The sequence below is a fragment of the Punica granatum genome, chromosome 1 (genome assembly GCF_007655135.1).
Source record: "Punica granatum isolate Tunisia-2019 chromosome 1, ASM765513v2, whole genome shotgun sequence".
Classification (NCBI taxonomy): Eukaryota; Viridiplantae; Streptophyta; class Magnoliopsida; order Myrtales; family Lythraceae; genus Punica; species Punica granatum.
The window spans coordinates 11,265,986-11,286,019 of record NC_045127.1 but is presented as its reverse complement, the minus strand read 5'-3'; the positions used below and the strand labels follow the sequence as shown (position 1 = coordinate 11,286,019).

At 39.4% G+C, this 20,034-nt stretch overlaps 2 protein-coding genes across 4 annotated transcripts; one reads left to right on the top strand and one right to left on the bottom strand.

Moving 5' to 3' along the window:
* The first annotated feature begins 14,683 nt into the window (after positions 1 to 14,683).
* Positions 14,684 to 17,085, top strand: LOC116195372 (uncharacterized protein DDB_G0271670-like). Of its 3 annotated transcripts, XM_031524541.1 has the most exons (3): positions 14,684 to 15,407; positions 15,883 to 16,563; positions 16,667 to 17,085. In XM_031524541.1, exons 1-3 carry the CDS (start codon positions 14,910 to 14,912, stop codon positions 16,673 to 16,675), a joined length of 1,188 nt encoding a protein of 395 aa, XP_031380401.1. In that variant the 5' UTR covers positions 14,684 to 14,909; the 3' UTR covers positions 16,676 to 17,085. The 3 variants fall into 3 exon arrangements, with proteins under 3 accessions (XP_031380401.1, XP_031380383.1, XP_031380390.1); XM_031524523.1 differs by having other exon boundaries at positions 14,686 to 15,407; positions 15,883 to 17,085; XM_031524530.1 differs by having other exon boundaries at positions 14,701 to 15,404; positions 15,883 to 17,085.
* A 277-nt stretch (positions 17,086 to 17,362) lies between these two features.
* On the bottom strand, positions 17,363 to 18,632 carry LOC116195387 (late embryogenesis abundant protein Lea5-like). Its single transcript, XM_031524552.1, has 2 exons — positions 18,283 to 18,632; positions 17,363 to 17,903 (listed from the first exon to the last, which is right to left on the bottom strand). The coding sequence occupies exons 1-2, from the start codon at positions 18,354 to 18,356 to the stop codon at positions 17,663 to 17,665; spliced, it is 315 nt and encodes a 104-aa protein (XP_031380412.1). The 5' UTR covers positions 18,357 to 18,632; the 3' UTR covers positions 17,363 to 17,662.
* Positions 18,633 to 20,034: the final 1,402 nt, after the last annotated feature.

Sequence of the window (20,034 nt, the reverse complement as noted above, 5' to 3'; positions counted from 1 at the left end):
GACGAATCTTTTGACACTGCCCTTTCCACGAGCCTTCCTAGCATGGCTTTGTTACGAAGCTCCAATCTTGGAATGTCTAGGCACCTCGATTCAATAGGTAAAGTAATGGTTTCCCAATTAACAAGATGAAATTTCCTTTTTTCCAAAGTTGAACCCCAAAGAAAATCACGATTTAACTTATCCAAGGTCGGTGTGATGGATGAAGGAAGCTTGGAACACTGCATCGTATATGAGGGAATGGATGTCATAATAGATTTGATTGGGACAACTCGACCTACTTGGAACAAGAGCTGTGATTTCCAGCCCGCGAGGCGATGATGCACTTTATCCACTATATGAAGAAAGTCCTTGGCTTTATTGGCTTTTAAACCAACTAGGAATCCCAAATATTTTCTCAGTTGCTCGGTTTGATTAATCTCGAGGCTTTTGGCCATTTGGTTTCGAACTTCTAGTGGAGTATTCCGTGAAAAAATGATCTTCGATTTTTTAGTACTGACCTTTATTCCCGATGCCTTATAGAAGTTTGTTAGCACATTCAAGACTGAAGTTTGGGTTTTGGTATCAGCTTCTCCTAGGAGGGTTATATAGTCCGCGAAAGTAGTTGGGAACATCCAAAGCAGCCTCGCGAAAGTTGGATATCCGACCATTTCTTTTCTCGTACTGCATCTTCAATCATATTGGAGAGGTACTCCATGCATAGTATAAACATGCAAGGGGAGAGTGGATCTCCTAGTCGGATTCCTCAAGATGGTTTGAATTTGGTGAGGCAGCCGCCATTAAATAGGACAGAAATTGTTATTGAAGTCGTACATTTCATGATGAGCTTAGTCCATGCCTCAGGAAATCCAAAATAGACCAGTACTCGACGTAGAAAGCTCCATTCCAATATATCATAATCTTTCTCTAAATCAAGCTTGAGGGCAAAGCTTCCCACATTACCTTTGTTGGTCTTGAAAGAATGAAGGATTTCTCTAAGAATGGTCACATTGTCGGCAGCCCTCCTTCTCCTGAAGAAGCTGCATTAGAATGGTGTGATGAGGTCCTTCAAGAAAGGGCGAAGTCTAGCCACCATTATCTTTGAGATTATCTTATAGATAGAATTGCACAAGCTAATCAGTCGGTATTGACCTATGGTTTCGGGGACCGGTCCTTTCGGGATGAGCGCAAGGACTGTGTGATTGACACCCTCGGGAAGAGTGGCAGTATTGAAAAACCCTTGAACCAATGTGATCACTGAAGGTCCAACTATGTCCCAACAATGTTGGTAAAAGCAGGGGTGAAGTCCATCTGGTCGTTGTGACTTACAACCTGGAACTGAGAAGGTAGCCCGGCGAATTTCCTCCATAGTGCACTGCCCGATCAAAGACTCAACCATATCATGGTTAAGTGGTCTTCTCCAAAAGGGACCTTGCAAGACAGCTCGTCTGGAACTTTCCATCTCAGTGCCAAACAAACGCATTAAATGGTCGTGCACCAGATCTTTGATAGAATGAGCATCGAAAATACACTCCCCTACACTGTTGCGAAGGGCTGAAATATTGATCTTCCTTCTGTTGATAAAGGTAGAGACATGAAAACAATTGGGTGTTCTGAGCTCCCACTGTAAGATGATTTATAAGTGCTTTTAAGGCACAAAATTCCTCCTTTTGGCCAAGTAACTCGGAGAATTCATGTCTGAGTTGTTTTTCAAGATCAGATAAATAGGGTCGTGGCACACTTTCCTGAGCCCGTTGAATCCCAGCCAAACGGGCTAGGCACTTTCTTTTCTTAGAGAAAATGTTGCCAAATGTATTTTTGTTCCAGACTTTGGCTTTTTCGGAAAAGACTTGTATAGCTACCGGATGCACGTGTTTTGCAGCCTCCCAAGAATCCATCACCAAATCCTTGAAACTCCAATGAGAAATCCAAATTGTCTCAAAATGAAATGGACGGTCCAGCTTAACTGTGTTTTGGGGTTTAGGGACAATAGGATTGGGCAGTGGTCGGAATGGGATCGGGAAAGATGTGTGACCAATGCTTCGGGGAATTGGAGTCTCCAGGAAGGGTTAGCCAAAACTCAGTCAAACCTTTCTTGTATTAAGGAAGAAGAGTTTCGAAGATTGGACAGAGTGAATCAAGGACCGACAATTCCCAAATCCGAGAGACCACATTCGTCGATCACCTCGTTGAAGTCATTTATTCTGAAGGATGGAGTGATGTTTCCCCCAAATTTTTCGTTGTGGGCAGAGAGTTCAATAAAATCCTCTGATAGAACCCAAAGTAGAGAATTCCATGAAGCCACAACCTGCATATTGCTCCATAGGACAGTATGTTCATTATATCGAGGACTAGCGTAAATGGCAGACAATAGGAGAAGGAGGAGTTTCGCACCTAGAGGGTAGCATGTATTTCCTGTTCAGTTGAGCCTGCAAGATCCAACTCCACACACTCATGGCGCCATAAGATCCAAATCTCGCCGAAGTGTCCCCTTGTAGTAGAGGAACAGAACCATCAAAAGGAAGAGGATGGGCTATCTGGTTGGCTCTATCACCTGAGACTTGAGTTTCGGTTAAGATCACCACATCAGGTTGATGATTATGAACAAGGTCCAAGAGGTTCCTTCTAAAGTTGTTGTTGCCGGCACTGCGATAGTTCCATACAAGGATATTCATATGAAACATCGCAGGACCAGTGATGTTTGTAGCTTGATTCTCTTCCCAATCCATAAATTGTTGATCAACTGGGAGAAGATTGTTCTCTGCTTGACTAGGGAACGAGGTTATTTGAATGGACGTCGCCACCTTGTTCTCTCGCATCTGCCAGGATGTGGTGAAGACGTGGAGACGCTCCACTTGGATGCTTGGCAGTAGCAGAGTCAAGTTGTCCTCTATGTTGAGTGTTGACATTGAAATTGGGTTCCACATAAGACGCCTGATCGAGGGCAGCAATGTTTGGTTCACAGCTTATTGATATGATTGCAGGAAACACCTTGACAGATTTTCCCTTTGCAGCGCTATACCCCAATTGATTTGGTTGGTGATTTCTGGTATCCAGAAGTTTGGTGCGTTCCAATGCATCAATGTTTCTGTTGGGGCTGTTATTTGGACTAGAAGTTCATCAACCGGCTGCAGGTGATCGGCTTCGGTTTTTTCTGGGCGGAGATGGTGAATAGTCATTCTTGCTTCCTGCAGATCGCAATCAACTTGACCTGAGGTTTGTGGGGGAACCCATGGACGAACCTCGAGTATAGTTTCTTTGAGCAGGAGAAGCTCTCCTCGTCTTTCGATCCACCAATGTTGACTCATGTTGTTGAGGATTCTTTCCCACAAATTCACTCTGTTGTTTCCTCGTCTCTCCTTTTTCACAGGCTAGGATATTACCCTCCACTGGAGGAGCCTTAGTACTTTAGTACCAATGAACATAAGACGGCCAGCCTGAAATTGAGGGTTCAAGTCCCTCCTTCCGCTCCTAGCTTCGTCCTAATCTAAGCAGAGGGTGGCAAGGAAATGTTTTGAGTAGGATTTAAGAGGCTGGTTACCTGTGTAGCCTCGGAGCTTTTAGTAATGGACGTACACTGCATGGGAGTGGGGGTGGCATTGGAGGGCTGTAATTTGTCTGTGGAAGAGGTCGTACACTGCATAGGATCGATGGTGACGCGAAAAGGCTGCTGCTGGGGAGGGGGTCGATACCTTCGTATGGGATGATTTGCTTATGTTCTCCGATCCATACAGCTTTGGGGGTGGTTTAGTGAAATTGACATGAACACAGAAACAGGCAAACCAACCACGTTGGCCTAAGATGGTTCTGCTGTCTACCCTCAACACCGGGCCAATTTGGTTGCCCACCTTATGCAAAATCTTTTCAAAGTAAAATTACGATGGGAGTTGGGGGAGCCGGACCCAAAGGGCTTACTGCGTTGAAGGTAGCTTTAGAAGGTTTGAAGCATGGTTCCAACAGCCTGATGGTTATCACGAAGACTGAAAGAGACTGTGAAAGAACCCATTTCCGATGTCAACGCAATCCATCGAGCCTTTGGGTCTCCATAGGAATCTGAGTCTGTGGGAGAAATAGTGGAGCTCCATCGGTTTGCCGAAGAACTTCACGATGAGGGAAGACCTCCAGGGAGCTCGGATAGCTTCTTTTTCTGCTCTGGTGAGGAGTATTCCGAGCTCATTTTCAGAGTCGGAGTCCATACCATAAGCCACATCGTTGTCGGAGTCAAGATCCTCTATGGCTTGCTCCAAGCCGAAGAACTCCTCGAAGGTACCAGGAATGTGCCCCAAAAGTTTAGAGCGATAGGATTCATCAGCAGAGGCAGTCAATAAGCAATTGGGCCAATCTTCATCTCAAATATTCAAACTCGTAAGTTGTAGTACCCAATCTCTTATAAATCCATTAAATTCTTCTTAAATTTTCCGTTTGGAATCCTTACTTTCAACAGTTAGTTTCTTTCATTGTTAATATATATAGTTCTAGGTCAGGCTCTAGACGCGCGAGGATTTCATTCGGTTTTTTATCCTTGTTAACATTTAAAAAATAAATAAACTGACGTCGTTTTTATCAACTATCTTTTTTTACGGTATTGGTTTGAGCGTTGATCTTTTCTTTAGGTATAAACCCAGAGCTTCCCGATTATCTTTCTTTCTTAATACCTCTTAGGTAATCATACATTTATCCTTATATTTTTCTTTTACAAACAGTACTAATATATAAATCATAATATAAATTATAAATTATATATATTTCGTATGACAATATTATCAACAAATCTTTAGCGTTTAAAATAAAATAACCTGATAACTCTTATAATATATCGTTTCTCTTACTCTCACCAAATTAGACACGTTGGGCAACTTAAAAAGGTACAAGAAATGGTTGAAGGACGGTAATGCGGGTTAAATTAAAGGATCTCATATGAATTTATAAAACGACAGTTCTTGCTTTATTGTATGTATAGTCTTGACCGCAACTTTAAGGAGACCCGTATATGTCTTAACATATAATAAGATTTTCTCTTTATAATAGATTATGTTGTTAATATCTTCGACAAATCTCCATGGATCATGTTCTACAAAGTAACATTATTACATTCACGATTACGTAAAATCGATGTTCTTGGATTTCATCCTTTCTCCAAAAGTCGAATAAAAAAACTTTAAGCCTGGCCTAATGACGAGTTTGGACCCGCAGCAAAGCGCAGGGTCCGACCTAATTTAAATTTAATCATATTGTGAGTGATTGTTTTTGCAGAGCACAAATTTTTTCTGCAAGCCCCATGTTACCTCAACAGAGTGGGCCTGGACCACCTGGTAACCATGGAAAATGGATAGGGCTTTCTTCATCTGCAACAGCAAATATACTCTTTCCATTTCCCTGATCAATTCGAAACGCACTTATTGATATAATTGATTCCCAAGGACGGACGGGTCATGAATTCAGAATTCGGGCCCTAATAAACAGAGCTAACTCATAATGCCCCGATCGTACATCCGCATAAGACGACACGGTCGATCCCACTCCCAAATGGATATACTCTTTTGCCATCAGCATGGTCCGGGTCATAAATTTTACACACAAGTAATTCGGAAGCCCGGGTGGCAGTATCTTTCTTTTATTGTGTTTTTTTTAAAAAAAATTGATAAGCTTTAAGTCTATTCATTAGTGAAAAGAGTACATACACACTTATCCAAGAAACATCGTTGACAAACTGTAAAAAAAAACTTTACAGAGAAAGATAAAAGTTTCAAGCAATTTTCACCGGTCCCCACCTCTTGTCTTATTATATATGGCTGAATAAGAGGCCTTACTTGCAAATCTTTTCTCCAATTTCATGAACATTCGGTAGGAATTTTTAAAGTTCATAAACATTTCTCTTTAGTCAGAAATTTTTGAGTCCAAGCAACCCGTAATGAACTAGAGTCGAGAAAAAGAGTCCACATGTTCCTCATAATACACACCTACCTTGTTCGATAATCCAAAATCCGGCAGTTTCATTCTTATTTCCTAGAAAATTTTAGACTCCGACCGCAATCTGATGAAGAGGACTAATTGCATAGATTTATTTGACTGATATGTCAGTTTAACCTGGGATTATGGCAAATAAAGACCTCCCAAAATTCCACGGTTCACATCGAAAAAAAGACATCCCAAAGTGTTAACAATTACATAGTCATCATTAGCCTAATGAAAGGAAGTAGTAATTTAATTGCTGGATTCCGGGAAGGGAGAGAGAACGATTAGTTAAATGGAAATTACAAGTGAAGCAGAGCAGGAGGGGCCATGTGGATACGTGTTTTAATTTGATGTGCGCTTGCCTGTCCATGCGAATAATTTAAATTCGTGTTCATGTGTTCATGTTTTACTACTAGTGGATCTTAATCCTTAATTTTAATTCCTACTACAAATTATTTTATTGGATCGGGTAGGGAACCTCTACTGTAGCACATTAATTGCAAGTCTTGGGACACCTGTCAAATTAGAGAATAATAGTATTGCTTTCCTAACATTTCCAATCAACAATAATATCCCTTATGAAAAACGAAGGACTTTTCCACCGAAAAATTTCCACCGAAAAAGCGAAGGACTTTTTTTTTTGTGTATTTTTGTATCCGAAAATGCAATATGAGTCCCAACTAATTTTATTGAAGTCGTTAAAAGAAGGAAAAAAAAACACCCTTTTGATTATATCAGAATCGGCGAAAATATTTTAGTAAAATGTATATTTTAAAAAATATTTACTGTGTTTAACATAATTACATGAATCAAATTCTAAAGCGTGGTAAAAATCGTCCTGTTTATAAAATTATAACTCATTTAGGTAAGATTTTAATGGTGCGTTTGGTTTCAAAGTTAAAATAACTTTCATTTTGATTGTAGAAAATGACAAATGATTGTATAGTGTGTTGAGTTAAAGTTAAAGTTAAAATTTTTGTGATTTTGACTGCGAAATTAAACGGAGGAAAAGAAGCTTTTTAGAAAATTTGTTAGGAGGCTTTAATAATCCGTTTTCCTTGAATAGTGGTGGTGATTGAAAACTGGTCATTATTCCGAAGAAAATTGGTTTTCTTTTTTATTTTGTTTTAAGTGAAATCACGAAAACCTATTTATTAACTATTAATTTCGTTCAGGTGTCAGCTTAGTAATCAAGTCTTGGTTACGAGATAAATTTAATGGATTTCGAGCTATGTATTATAATTAAAGTCTGTCCACTAAGAACTCGATTTACTATTGAGAAATATTTTCATGGTTAAATTTCACTACATTTATTCACCCAAAAAATTTCTACATTTAATCAACTGGACAAGGATGATGCACCAACCGGTAAAATTTCATATAGTCTTAGGTGTGTATGACGTCCAATTGGACCGAGGAAGACAACGATGAACATAACAAAAAGGCCCTTTGCCAATAGCATAAAATCCTTTTGTCAAATTTTGTCCTTAGGTGTTTCTTTCTTTTCTTCATATATATATATATATATATATATTGGTGAATAGTAAAGGTTTATTGAAATTAAGAATAATGTGCATGGGATAAGATGTCTGAAGAGGATTTCCGATATAGAGATGCTTGAAGATGCATTTTAAAATAGAGAGATGTCTAAAGAGGCATTCCTTATATAAATACATATGCTTGAAATTTTACGATTTTGTTTTTTAATTCAATGACCATAATATTTCCCTGTGTTGTCCCCACTTCTTATTTCCATTTGACCGTTCTAGCTAAAGTGCAGTGCATGAACAGATAGCGAAGGGCGCAAGTTATAACGTTTCTTATGCAGAAGGAGCGCAGAAAATAATACTCAAAATCATACAGCAGCTCTAAATTAATACGACTGTGTGTATTCATCGCATGGATCGCCTGCAATCTTAAGACTGTTCGAAAAACAAACTCGGACCATGCACGAGCATCATGACATATAATATACCTGATTGGGACGGACGGAAGTAAATTGTCCGAATTAGGAGTTCCTTAAAAAACATGCATCCACCGAGTAGATGGACCAATTGGTATCATTGCCTCCTCGGTCCATCCCGAGATATACCTGATGTGGGCACGAGAAAGAGAAAGATAAGAAGAAGATGAATATGATCGGGCATGGATGGCGACCCCTTAATGGTGACTTCACAAGTCCACGTTTGTTCACCTGCAACTGCTAAAACACATGGTTGTTTCTACCTTGCAATACAAAATAACGCATTATTAATTGACAAGAAATGTGAACCCCCCCTACCCGTTCCAAATGGACTTTAGCTGTAACCTTCACGGATCGCTTCCAGACAAAGAAGCACGCACAAACTTATAAAATTGGGGGTTACCCTAATTTCATATCCCAATGGTTGGATATATCAATTATGAGGAGAAAAGGAAAAAGAAAATAATCGGATTATACGTACTTATACATCTAATTCTATCATGACGGCTAAATCGTGACATTAAGACTTAAGGGTCGTTCAGATGACAACATCGTCCGACAATTTACATAAATAGATCTACTGCGTACATTGCAAAACGATGAGGGCGGTTGCATAATTCTAGGTAAACTTGACTTCATTCTACATACCGTCAATTTTAAGATTAGTCTGGACGTCGTATGTTTATATTATTGATGTGAATGTTGAAATGTATAGGGTACATGCATTAACATGGATTTGTTTTTAAAATGAAAAAAAAAATCACCTTAGAATTCAAATATTACGGTAGGCACGTATAGAATACCAAGCTAGATATTTGGGAATCGAAATGGAACAAGGAACAAGGTACGTGAATCTGATGAGAGAAAGCAATTCGCAAACTGTGATGATGAATGGCGAAATGGCGCCTCGAGGGCTCTGATGAAGACCGAAAACCTCGATTTGGAAGAATGTATTGTTGGAGCGAGTAAGTTCTGTTCTTCCACCATGAACATTTATCCTCCTAGCTAGGGGAAGCATGAGATGTAATTCTTCATGAAGATATTTTGAAGAGGGAGTGAGGAAAGAACAAAAAAGTACACATGCTAGGGCTCAAACAAGTCTTGTCAAATCTGAGAAGGATTGGCCAACATTCATCCAATGGAGAATGGCCCTGGTTAATGACCTGGATATGTACATACATATGGTGAGAGCAAAGCATTTATTAAAAAATGAAAAATATGTTTATGAAAAAATAAGAAGGAAAATGAAAAAAGAGAAGCATCTGTCTGAATCTTACTAAATGGGACACTAATTCTAGCCATTGTCAGGTCATGTCTATAACCCTACCTAATAAATAATCCCAATCCGGCCAAAAGGTGACACATCGGTCTCCGGTCAACTGATGTGGGACTTTCTATTAATCTTCCAACAAATTGATCGATGGACCTTTTACATATGAGTGTTGCTAATATAGTAAGTCTTTTCAAAAGTACTCTTTTAAAAAATGTTTAAAAAAAAGATAACTTTCTTATTATATAGTAAGAAAGCGAGAGAATAAATAAAAATAACCTTGAGAAATGAAAATTGGCTCAAATTCCCCTCAATTCATTTTTTATATCAAACTGAATCCTGACAATTAAAAATTACATTAGAGATGACATTCCGTCCACGTTCCGTGAATAAACAGACGGAAACCTTTGACGTGGCTTATAACATTATTTTTCCATCTGGCGTGACTTTTTAAAAATTTCAAAACGACCCTAATTTTTAGAATTTTCAAAATCTTCCCCACACACTCTCTCTCTCTCTCTCTCTTTCTCCCTTCTCCACTTCCTCTTTCTTCTCCATTAACGCCCCACACCTCTCTCTCTCTCTCTCTCTCTCTATCTATCTAAAGCATCATCGAAATGTGAAGCACATTGTGTGTGCTGACAGAACCATCCTCGCGAAAAGGGATGGAACTACTACTATGAGAGTAAGGAGGAGCCTCCTAGAGAAGTCCTTGACGGGCTGCTTGGAGTCGCCGAGGCGCTCCACGATGGCCGAGATGAGGGCGCTGAGGTGGAGTTGAAGGTGCTTGGCGGAGAGCACGGCTGCGGAGGCCAGGGCCTAGAGCGCGCCCCGGGAGACCCTGAAGTTGGCGTCTCTAAGGAGGTCCAGGCAGCAGTCGACGAGCGACGTCGTCTCGGAGGTGGAGAGGCTCCTTCGCGAGGCCTTCGGGAGCTCGAGGAGGCGCTCCCTCCCAGCCATCCTGTCGTGGGCACCCTTTGAGCGCAGGAGCTCTAATGCCTCCTCCATCGGAGACAGTTCCCCGCTGCTCCTCCGGTGATCGGAGCTCCGATGAGCTCACTGAAATTGCACAGAGAGAGAGAAAGACGTGGAGTTCCGACTCTGACACAACGTTGTAGAAGATAGAGAGAGAGACAGAGGGGGGAGCGAAAATTGTCACGAAGGGAAAGTTGTCCCGAGAAAGAGTAGAGAAGGGGGGAGAGAGAGATTGGGGAAGATTTTAAAAAATTTTAAAAATTTGGATCGTTTTGAAATTTTTAAAAAGCCACGTCATGTGGGAAAATAAGATTATAAGCCAGGCCAGAGATTTCCATCTGTTGTTTCACGAAACATGGACGAAAAGTCCTCTCCGATGTAATTTTTAACTATCATGATTCAGTTTGATGTACAAAATGGGTCGATGGTAATTTTCATCTCTCGATGTTATTTTTTCTAATTCTCTCTAAGAAAATTTACTGTTTAATAAGAGACTTATTGTATTCAAAATAATAAATTTCTTACAAAGTAATAAGTTTCTTACTATTTAACAGGTATCTTATTATATCAAAAACAATAAATTTCTTGTTGAATAATCATTTTTTTACCATTTAACAAGTTTTTTATTATTTATCTACCGACAATCATCTGATAAATTGCAATAGTGGCCCACTGTAAACACTCCATAGGATGCAAGATGCACAAAAGTCTTGCGTTATATTTTTTATATAAATAAAAAGGGGCTAGGGGTGATCGGCATAGTAATCCCACATGTCGTAACTATATGAGCCATAGCAACACCAGGACTACCGCGACCCCAGTGAGGTATCAGAGGAACATTTCTCATCCACAAGTCTATAGTCAAAGTAATACTACTGCAAGCGAGTATGATAACAAATAAGGGAATCTTTCCCCCTTATTTGCTCTCAAGTCTCCTTAAACTCCCAACCTAACATTAGCGCGTTACCAACTAAGTTACACCTCATTGATTATCTCACATTATTAATTAAATTGTGGCACGGTATTGCTGATAAAACCAAATGTAATTATCATTTTTGCATATCAATTCTTCGAGACATAGTTTGTATATCATGAATATACATTTATGAATGTACCAACACATAAAGGTTAGAATGCATAAGCATGAAAAATCTGCACATACTAACATCAATTGGTTCAAGCGATTTAAGACTTGTTCCTCTTAAATAAGATCTCGTGTTCAAATATTGTGAATGGAGAAAATTCATACTAGGAAAGCTTTACTCCCTTAGTAGAGGTCAATCTAGCCCAAATTGGATTAGTCGAGACTCATTAAAATTCTGGATATGAGAATACATAAAAAAAAAATTCACATGTGAATTTAATGTATTGAAAACAAAAAAGAAACTTATGCAAGAAAGAAAACAAAAGGTATATCATTATGAATAGCATCATTGGAGATTCACTTCGACTAATAATGAGGGTTTTTTTATATAAGCAAATTAATGTTGAGGCTAAAAGAAGTCTCTCCAATAAGCTTTGAGATTTTTCTTTAGTGTCAAATCTGTTTCGATTAGATTAGTTGGAAGTCCATTGAATTTTTGAATATGAGGGCGTACATATAAAAACAACCTTTGAGATTTCGATAATAAGAGAGACTCAACTCTCAACACTCTCACATGTAACTTTACTTGATTCGAACTATTTTAGTTTATTTTGTAGCACTGACAAAGAAAATAAACCGAACTAGCATGATCACGTAAAGTCGTTGCAGCAGCTTGTATAGCACGAAGGATTGATTTAACTCAACATATGGATATTGATGGTTATAGAAACAAACTGAATAATTGAAAGTAAAGACATAGCATCTTGTCCCTCTTAAACAAAATATAGAATTTAAGTCCTATGAAGGAGAAAAATCCATGAACCCTATATTGGGTCAAACTGGCTCGAATTAAATTTTTTCGATAGATTGATCGAATTAAATTAATCGAAACTTTTTCGATTTATGAATACTAAAACGTCCAAAATGACCGCGTATAAAGTTCAACAATTAACGTTTGGGAGCACTTTGAAACCTCATCAGTACAACAGTGTAAGGATAACATATACAAACTCAAGCTATTGGGATTGACATTTGTTGGAGAAGCTTCCGGCAAAGTGTGTGTACAATTTCTAAGCTTATGATAATACTTATCTTCCAAGTTAGACCAGCGGACATATACACATATATTGATAAAAAAAATGAAAAAAGTTTTTTAATTTTTGTTTTGAACTTGCTTTGCATTTCAGATTCTAAGGAAAAATCATTTTAGAATATACCAGAATTTCTTGAATTCTTGCAGTTTCTACGAAAATCCGTAGTCTATGTCTTATTGGTTAATTGCATTTTTTTTACCTATAATGTTGAGTCATCTACAGTACAACGTTTAAGTTTGATCAACTACACAATAGTTGTTTTCTGAGGGGGGGGGGAAATCTACAATAGCCCTTTCTTTTTTTAAATGAAAAAACAAAATTATCTTATTTGAAGCCTCTCAAGCCAAACAATGTCATTTACAAAAAGAAATACTTTCTAGAAGAAGAGGTCTTGATGCAGTGGCACAAAACGCCGCCTGAAATCAAAAGATCTTGGATTTGATTCTCATCAGTGGGACTTATGTGTCCATTTATTTAGCTTTATTTTCTTTCTTTGTACTAGGCTATGTTCCCTTATTACCAGAAAAGAAATACTCTCTATTTTCTGTTTCTTTTTCCGAGTACTTAAGCAAGTTAGATGCTTTTTAAGCCGAACAATGTCATCTAAAAAAAACCCCAAAGGTAATGGTCTAGTGGCTAATAAATTTACTCTCATGTGATTTTTGTAACCCTAAAGTTCCAAGTTCAAATCCCCTTTAGTGCATTGTCAAAAATAATTACCAGTTGTGTGCTCTTTGACTCGGGCTTGGGGAATAACGGTTTCTGTAAACTATATTAGGCCTTTGTGATGTTACGCTGACGAGATAAGTATTTGTGTTGTTTGTTCAATTGGTCTAATATATTCGTGATTAAATATAAGAGTTCAGACATTGTGTAGTGGAGGATAGTAAGGTCGTCGTCACTATTGCTGCTCACCATATTATTTATCGAAAAAAAGACCATCCACCGAAAGAAATACTTTCTATTTTCTGTTTCTTTTTCTTAGTACTTAAGCAAGTTAGATGCTTTTCAAGGGAAAAAAAAGAAGAAAGTTAGATGCTTCATTTTGTTGATTATTTTTCAGTTTTGGTAAATTATTGCTATAGTATTTTTAATCTTTATATTTACTGTAAATAACTAATTAATTAGGGTTGAGTATTCTTCTAATTTCATTATATATATATATATATATATATGTATATAGGTTTTGGGATATAGCCCAGAGAAGCTTCAAAGCCGGGGCTTGGGACCATAAATGGGTCACTCTTTTGCTTGTCTTTTTATCGCACTTTTTAAATGCAAATCAGATCTGCTAAATAAGTCAGCAGTCCACGTGCTCCCCGGTACTATATATATCTATTTATATATATATTATATATTTATTTTGCATTCATTGTTATTTTTTACGATTTGCTTGCTTTCATTCATGTAAAATACTATTTCTTCACTTCTTGTTGCGCTCCCCTAAAATGAAAACCTTCTAAAAGATCAACTTCCTGAGTTGATTGACGTCGCTTAATGTTTCCCTTTTCGAGCTTGGTTAATGAAAAAAAATTCACTCTTTAGTGAGCTGGTTCAGCTTGACTTTAAATTGATCAGGACCTATCAAATCTATGGATACCATGTAATATAATCAAAAATGAAAAACTTATAAATAATCATTTTTTTCAACTTGATCTAAAGGACTAAACCATTGCCTGTCACATAAAATTATGTGAGTTCTCCATGTAAAAATACAAACTTAATTGTACACCGGAAAAGAAAAACTTAATTTACACATATAGTTCACAAAAGTCGTAACCAAAACATAAAACGTCTTCCATATGTATATTCAATCAAAAAAAAGAACTCGATGTATGTTTGTTGTGCCAGTTGTAGTTGGTGCAATCACTACTCACAAGTGCAATGTAGCTATTGTTCACAAGATGCCAGTCCGTCGTCATGGACAGCGACAAATGATAGTTATTCACAACACACTCGCAACTGCACGAGTTGCACACAAAACTTATTATCGATATTAGAATATTTAGGGCAATGTAATACCGTCCCACTCGACTCTAAAAACAAAATTATTTTATTTTAAAGTAGATTATCATTGTCGCTCTTCATTTATTCATTAGCAATCGTTTTTACCCCTGACATAATTTTGCCACCAATTAGCCCTAAACATTGGCATTTCATCTAACATTTGTACTATTCTGTGACGAAAAACATAATGCCGTCCATATATTTTCCTCACGGATATTAACAGAAGGGTATAAATGTTAGACGAAATGTCAACGTTTAAAACTAATTAATGATAAAAATATATCAGGATAAAAACGATTATTAATAAATAAGTGGAGGGCAGTAGTTCACTCTTTATTTTATTGTGTGTCAAGGTAAATAGGAGCAATCTCTCCCACACTGTAATTTATTACATGACATTGTATATCCTCTGTTCTCTGATCCCTCTGTCTCCATTTCTCCTTACCCTGCCTCCACCTCCCTCTTCCATCCTTCCTTCTCATCTCATGCACTGTGAGAGAGAATCAGTCACATTCCAGTCACAAGAAGAAAGAGAGGCAAAGAACACTAATCCTTAAACTCTCCAAACCCATTCCTCAGACGTCAATGGAGAATGCCGTGAAGGCAGCAGCAGCAGCACCGCCACCCCCACCAGGAGGAGGGGAGCAAGAAGCAGGAGACGGGACGGTTCAGTGCAGCCAGCACCGTTTCAAGAACAGCAGCAGCAGCAACCCCGGAGGGATCTGCGCCTTCTGCCTGCAAGAGAAGCTCGGGAAGCTCGTCTCCTCCAGCTTCCCTTCACAGCCCATCATCCCCTCCTCCTCGTCTTCTCCCTCCCCGTCCTTCAGATCTGACATCAATGGCGTCTACGGGGGGTTCTGTAACTCCGCCGTCGCTTCCTCCTCCTCTTCTTCCGCCGGGAAGAGGGCTGAGGCTCAGTTCAGCGGGCAGAGGAGCAGGAGCAGGAGCAGGATGATTCCTTTCGTCTCGGCCGCGGCGAAGAAGAAGAAGAAGAGCCCCTCCGATGTTCCTTCGTCCTTCAAGAGGAGCAAGTCCACCACCAGCGGCCCCAGGAGAGGACCCCTGCTAAGTGCTCACCAGGTATTCCGTAGAATCCCGGAACTACATTTCCTGCAAGCTACCGCCTCGCGTCTATGTCTTCCCGATGATGATGAGTGCTGCTCAATGTAGTTTGTTGTTGGCCCATTTTGGTATGACTAGACCGACAACGATGTTGAATGGAATGTTAGGGATAAATCTTAGTGTCGAAGAAAGGTGATTCCTTTCCGTCCCGGCCGTACTGAACGGCCATTATAGTTGTGGTGTGTTAAACACGGTCTAAGTGCCTCTTCGCGCTGGTGAGATGAGCTCGGTACATGCAGATAGAACTTGGAATTGATGGAATGGAAGTGCGCTTGAGGGACCCGAACTTGAATATGTAATCTGATATTGCCTTGAGCGAGTGGTTGTCTCGGAAATCTAAAGATTGTGCGCCGATGTATAGGCGATGTATATTGAGTATTGGTTTTGAAATGATGATATTTGTTATGTGTCCTGATGTTTTTGATTTCTTCATCAGGTGGAGGACAGTAGTCCCAGGAGCAGGAGAGTCGGCTTCTGGTCATCGATCTTCTACCTATCTTCCTCCTCGAAGGCGGGGGATTCCGGGAAAACCGAAAGAGGCACCAGAGGCTTGACCATCACCCATGCAGCGACAGGGGAGGAAGATGATGCAGTGAGCCAGAGGAAGGTCTCGAGGTCGAGGTCTGTTGGCTGTGGGAGCAGGAGCTTCTCAGGGGACTTCTTTGAGAGGATCTCGAACGGGTTCGGGGACTGCACTCTCAGGAGGGTGGAGTCCCAGAGGGAAGGCAATGGGAAGACCTCGAGATCGGAGGGGAGGAGGCAGAGGGAGGCCCGGAACCAGAAGCAAGAACCGATCAAGGAGAGGGTCAGATGTGGAGGGATCTTCGGCGGGTTTATGCTGACCACATCATCTTCCTCATCATCTTCGTCCTCGTCCTACTGGGTGTGCGACGAAATCAATGGAGGGGCTAACGGCAACAGTAACTGCGGAAGGTCAGGAGGTGGAGCTGGCGCTAATGTTAGAATCCGAGGAAGCAGCAGCAGCTGGGGATGGGCTTTTGCTTCCCCCATGAGAGCTTTCAGCAGACCTTCTTCCAAGGCCGGTGAGAAGATCAACAGGATGAAGAAGAACAGCACGACTGCCCCAAATCTGAATGCCATCCCTTCAATTCTCTCTGTAAGTGGCTAGAGAGGTTATTAAGGAGATGTGAAAACTCGATAGATCTAGTTCGCATTAGTCATCTGCAGTCGATAATTGTTCGATCTATGTGACATATTAGGGATCATAGTGATCTATTTCTCTCAAGAATTGTCTTCGAACCTCAAGAGAAGCTGTAATAGGAGAGAGGCCGTTTGGATCTGTAGTTCGCGAATGTGGAAGGATCGATCGTCAAACTATTCTCTGTCAAACCCTCATGCCACGTGGATAGGAAGGATTGGTTGATATCTTCTTACTTACAGAGAGCAAGGGATCGTCGTCTCAAATCGGGGGTCGGATCCGCATTTCCTTTCTTTCGGATGGTTTGTTTGTTGTTAAGGATTGGAATGTGTAGTGTGATGTGGAGAACATGTGTTCATTTCATGGTGCTAGGAAAAAAATGTTTTTACTAACCACATGGGAACACATGTTTTGATGCCTTCCCTCAAGAGTCAAGTGCATCTATCAAAATGAATGATGGAGAAGTATCCCTTATTGTCATCTCCGGTCCCATACGATGACCGTGTGGGATCGTCGTATAGAAAATCCTCTTTCTTGCTCTCCATGCCCCGACGGCTTCGACATCGATCAAATCAAATCTTCAGACTATCTTCTTCACCAGTGACACGATGCAAATTTATTCTCAACTTTTAGGGTAAGAAATGCAAATTGATTGGTTTTATGTACGAAGTTAGTTGGCAGTAGGAATAGGAAGAGTCTGATGCGGCTTTACTTTGTGGTCCAAGTAGAAGTAGGGTACTTTAGGAAAACGTGGGGAGAAGCCGAAAATTGAGATTATATTGAAAGGACAAAGTTTAAATAAGTAACGTAATAACACCACCTCGTCCGGGAACAAAAACACACACACATATATCTCTTCTTATTGTTAAGTTAATTAATTATATAATTAGTACATATCGCCACCACAATAACCTCAAAGCTCATTTCCCGATTGACCGGACAGTCGGTCATAGTCAACCCCCCTAAACATGATGCTAGAATGGGCTCCAAGCACTTGATCGATCGCGCGATGGCCAACCGGGGCGATCTTCCGCTTCTTCGTCGTCTTGCTATGGCCTTACTTCTTCTGGTTGAGGAGCATCGCCCGCAGCTCCGCCGCATCGATCTCGGCTGCACTGTTAGCGGGCCTATAGTAGCCAGTCACGGGATCCGGGGCCCATGTCGAGGCAGCCCCAGAGTTTTCTCTCATGGCCGCAGCCGCCCTCCCCTCGATCGGCCCCATGATTCCGGCACTAGACCCTCCCCGAGCAAATCCTGCTGATGAGGCCGTTCCATGAGCCGCTACCGCGTAACCCCGCCTATTAACAAGAAAATCCTCATTAATTAGACCAACCGATCGAGGCAACTTTACATGTAAAATTGAAACATACATAGACTTCGAGTTCGAGCCAAATCACAACACGACTCAACCGATCTGCAAACTGATGATCGCAAAGATCAGATGGAGCGGTCCAGCTTTACATGACCTAATTGACCGATTGATATTAATGATCACATAGTGAGTGAGACCAACTTCGATTTCTTTTTTTTTTTTTTTCCTTTTTGGGTAGATAACTTCGATTTCTTTTGATTAAGAACATACAGCTATACGTACATACATAATATAGACGTGATCTTATACGTATTGAATACTGATCTGGCTAATTAAATTCATGTAGGAAGAGAGAGTGAGCTCACCGGAAAACGGCGGCGGAGAGGCTATCAGCAACGGAGACTGCGAGAAGCGTGGCGGTGGAGACGGAGCGGGCCATTTGCAGACGGACGTTTCTAGATATGATCAAAACCGCCGCGGCAGTTCCTTTATTTTTTTAATACGTATAGTATATGTATCGATTATGTATGCGTTCAAGCAGCAGAAGCTCTCTTCTCTCTGGCTCTCTCGTCGTCGGAGCTTCTGCGGCGATGGCAGCGGCGGCGGAGAGAGGAGAGGAGACGTAATACGGAGGCCTCCGCTCTCACTCCTCTCTCTCTCTCTCTCTCTCGGGTTCTAAAGGTGGCGCGGGGGTCCAACAGCTAGGGTTAAAGGGGACATATATAGGAAGCGTGCAACATTTACACGGAATTCACATGAAGCACTTTATAATCTAACTAACATCACCAATTAGTATATCGACAGGCCGAAGATATTTGATGATCTTACTGCAAGGTCGTCGATAGATATGTGTTTGGAACATTTACATCCTGTTTGATTTTGTAATCTAATTTTAAAATTTTCACTCTAATATTAACTCTACTCATTACACAATAAAAATCAACAATATCATTATTATTTTTTTTCATTTTTCTTCAAATTTTTAACCATTCAATTCAAATTTTAATAATAAATTCTCTCAACTATTCATTACTTTTTCTACAATTCAACAATATAAATTATAATCATTACTTTTTTTTTCAACTATTCATTACTTTTTCTACTTTTTCTCATAATTCAACATCACAATCATTACAAACAAATTAAAATTAAAATCAAAACTCAACTCAACTCAACTCTAAAATTAAACGCACTATTAAATTCCTTTTTATACCATAGTAACATGTCAATGCAGATCCATAATCCAGAAGCTATTCGTCTCAACCTAACAAACCAACTCGATTAGATAAGCAGTGGTAACAAATACATCGAACCTGCATAATTAATAATATTAATCTTCCAGAGCATACTGCTGTGATTATTCGTGCGATTTTATGTAAAAATATTTTTATTTTCCCGATATTAGAGTGGGCAAGGAATCGATAACAGAGAAAATGTAAAGAAGAAGAAAATGCTGAGTCCTTTTAAAAGTTGTCTAAAACTGTTGAATATGATACCCATAAAAATTATTAATGCTTTATTTATTTTTCAAATTATAATTTTATTCAACTCAACTCAACTCTATTTTTTCTCCAAATTCAATAATATAATCATTATTATTTTATCTTTTACTATCATTTAATAATAATTTCTCATTCGCATACATTTTAATCATTTTTTAATAAAAATTTTTCTATCCTTTTTTATAATTAATTTTTTAATAAATAATTCTCCCATCTACTTTCTCGTCTATATATATATATATATATATTCTCACTCATGAATATATTTATCAATATTTACAATCCTTACATAAAATCAAGCCGAGTTAAATCATTTATCAAACTCGAAAACTAAATGCAAGCTAAAAGTTTTGATAAATAATTGTCAATGTCCCCCAAAAATTCTTTTACTATCTGACCTTTTGCCTAAGAATTCCTAAAAATAGATTGATCCAATCGATTTGTTTATTGTCCCTTAGTAGGGTGTCAAGTTCGATTATCGTGACTGGAGAAAATCTACGCTGAGAGAACTTTATATTATAGTAGATTGGCTTGGTTTGACTGGATTAGTCGGAGCCTATGGGGCTTTTATATACCTGAGTACTCACCGAAAAAAGGAGACTCATTAGCTTAGTA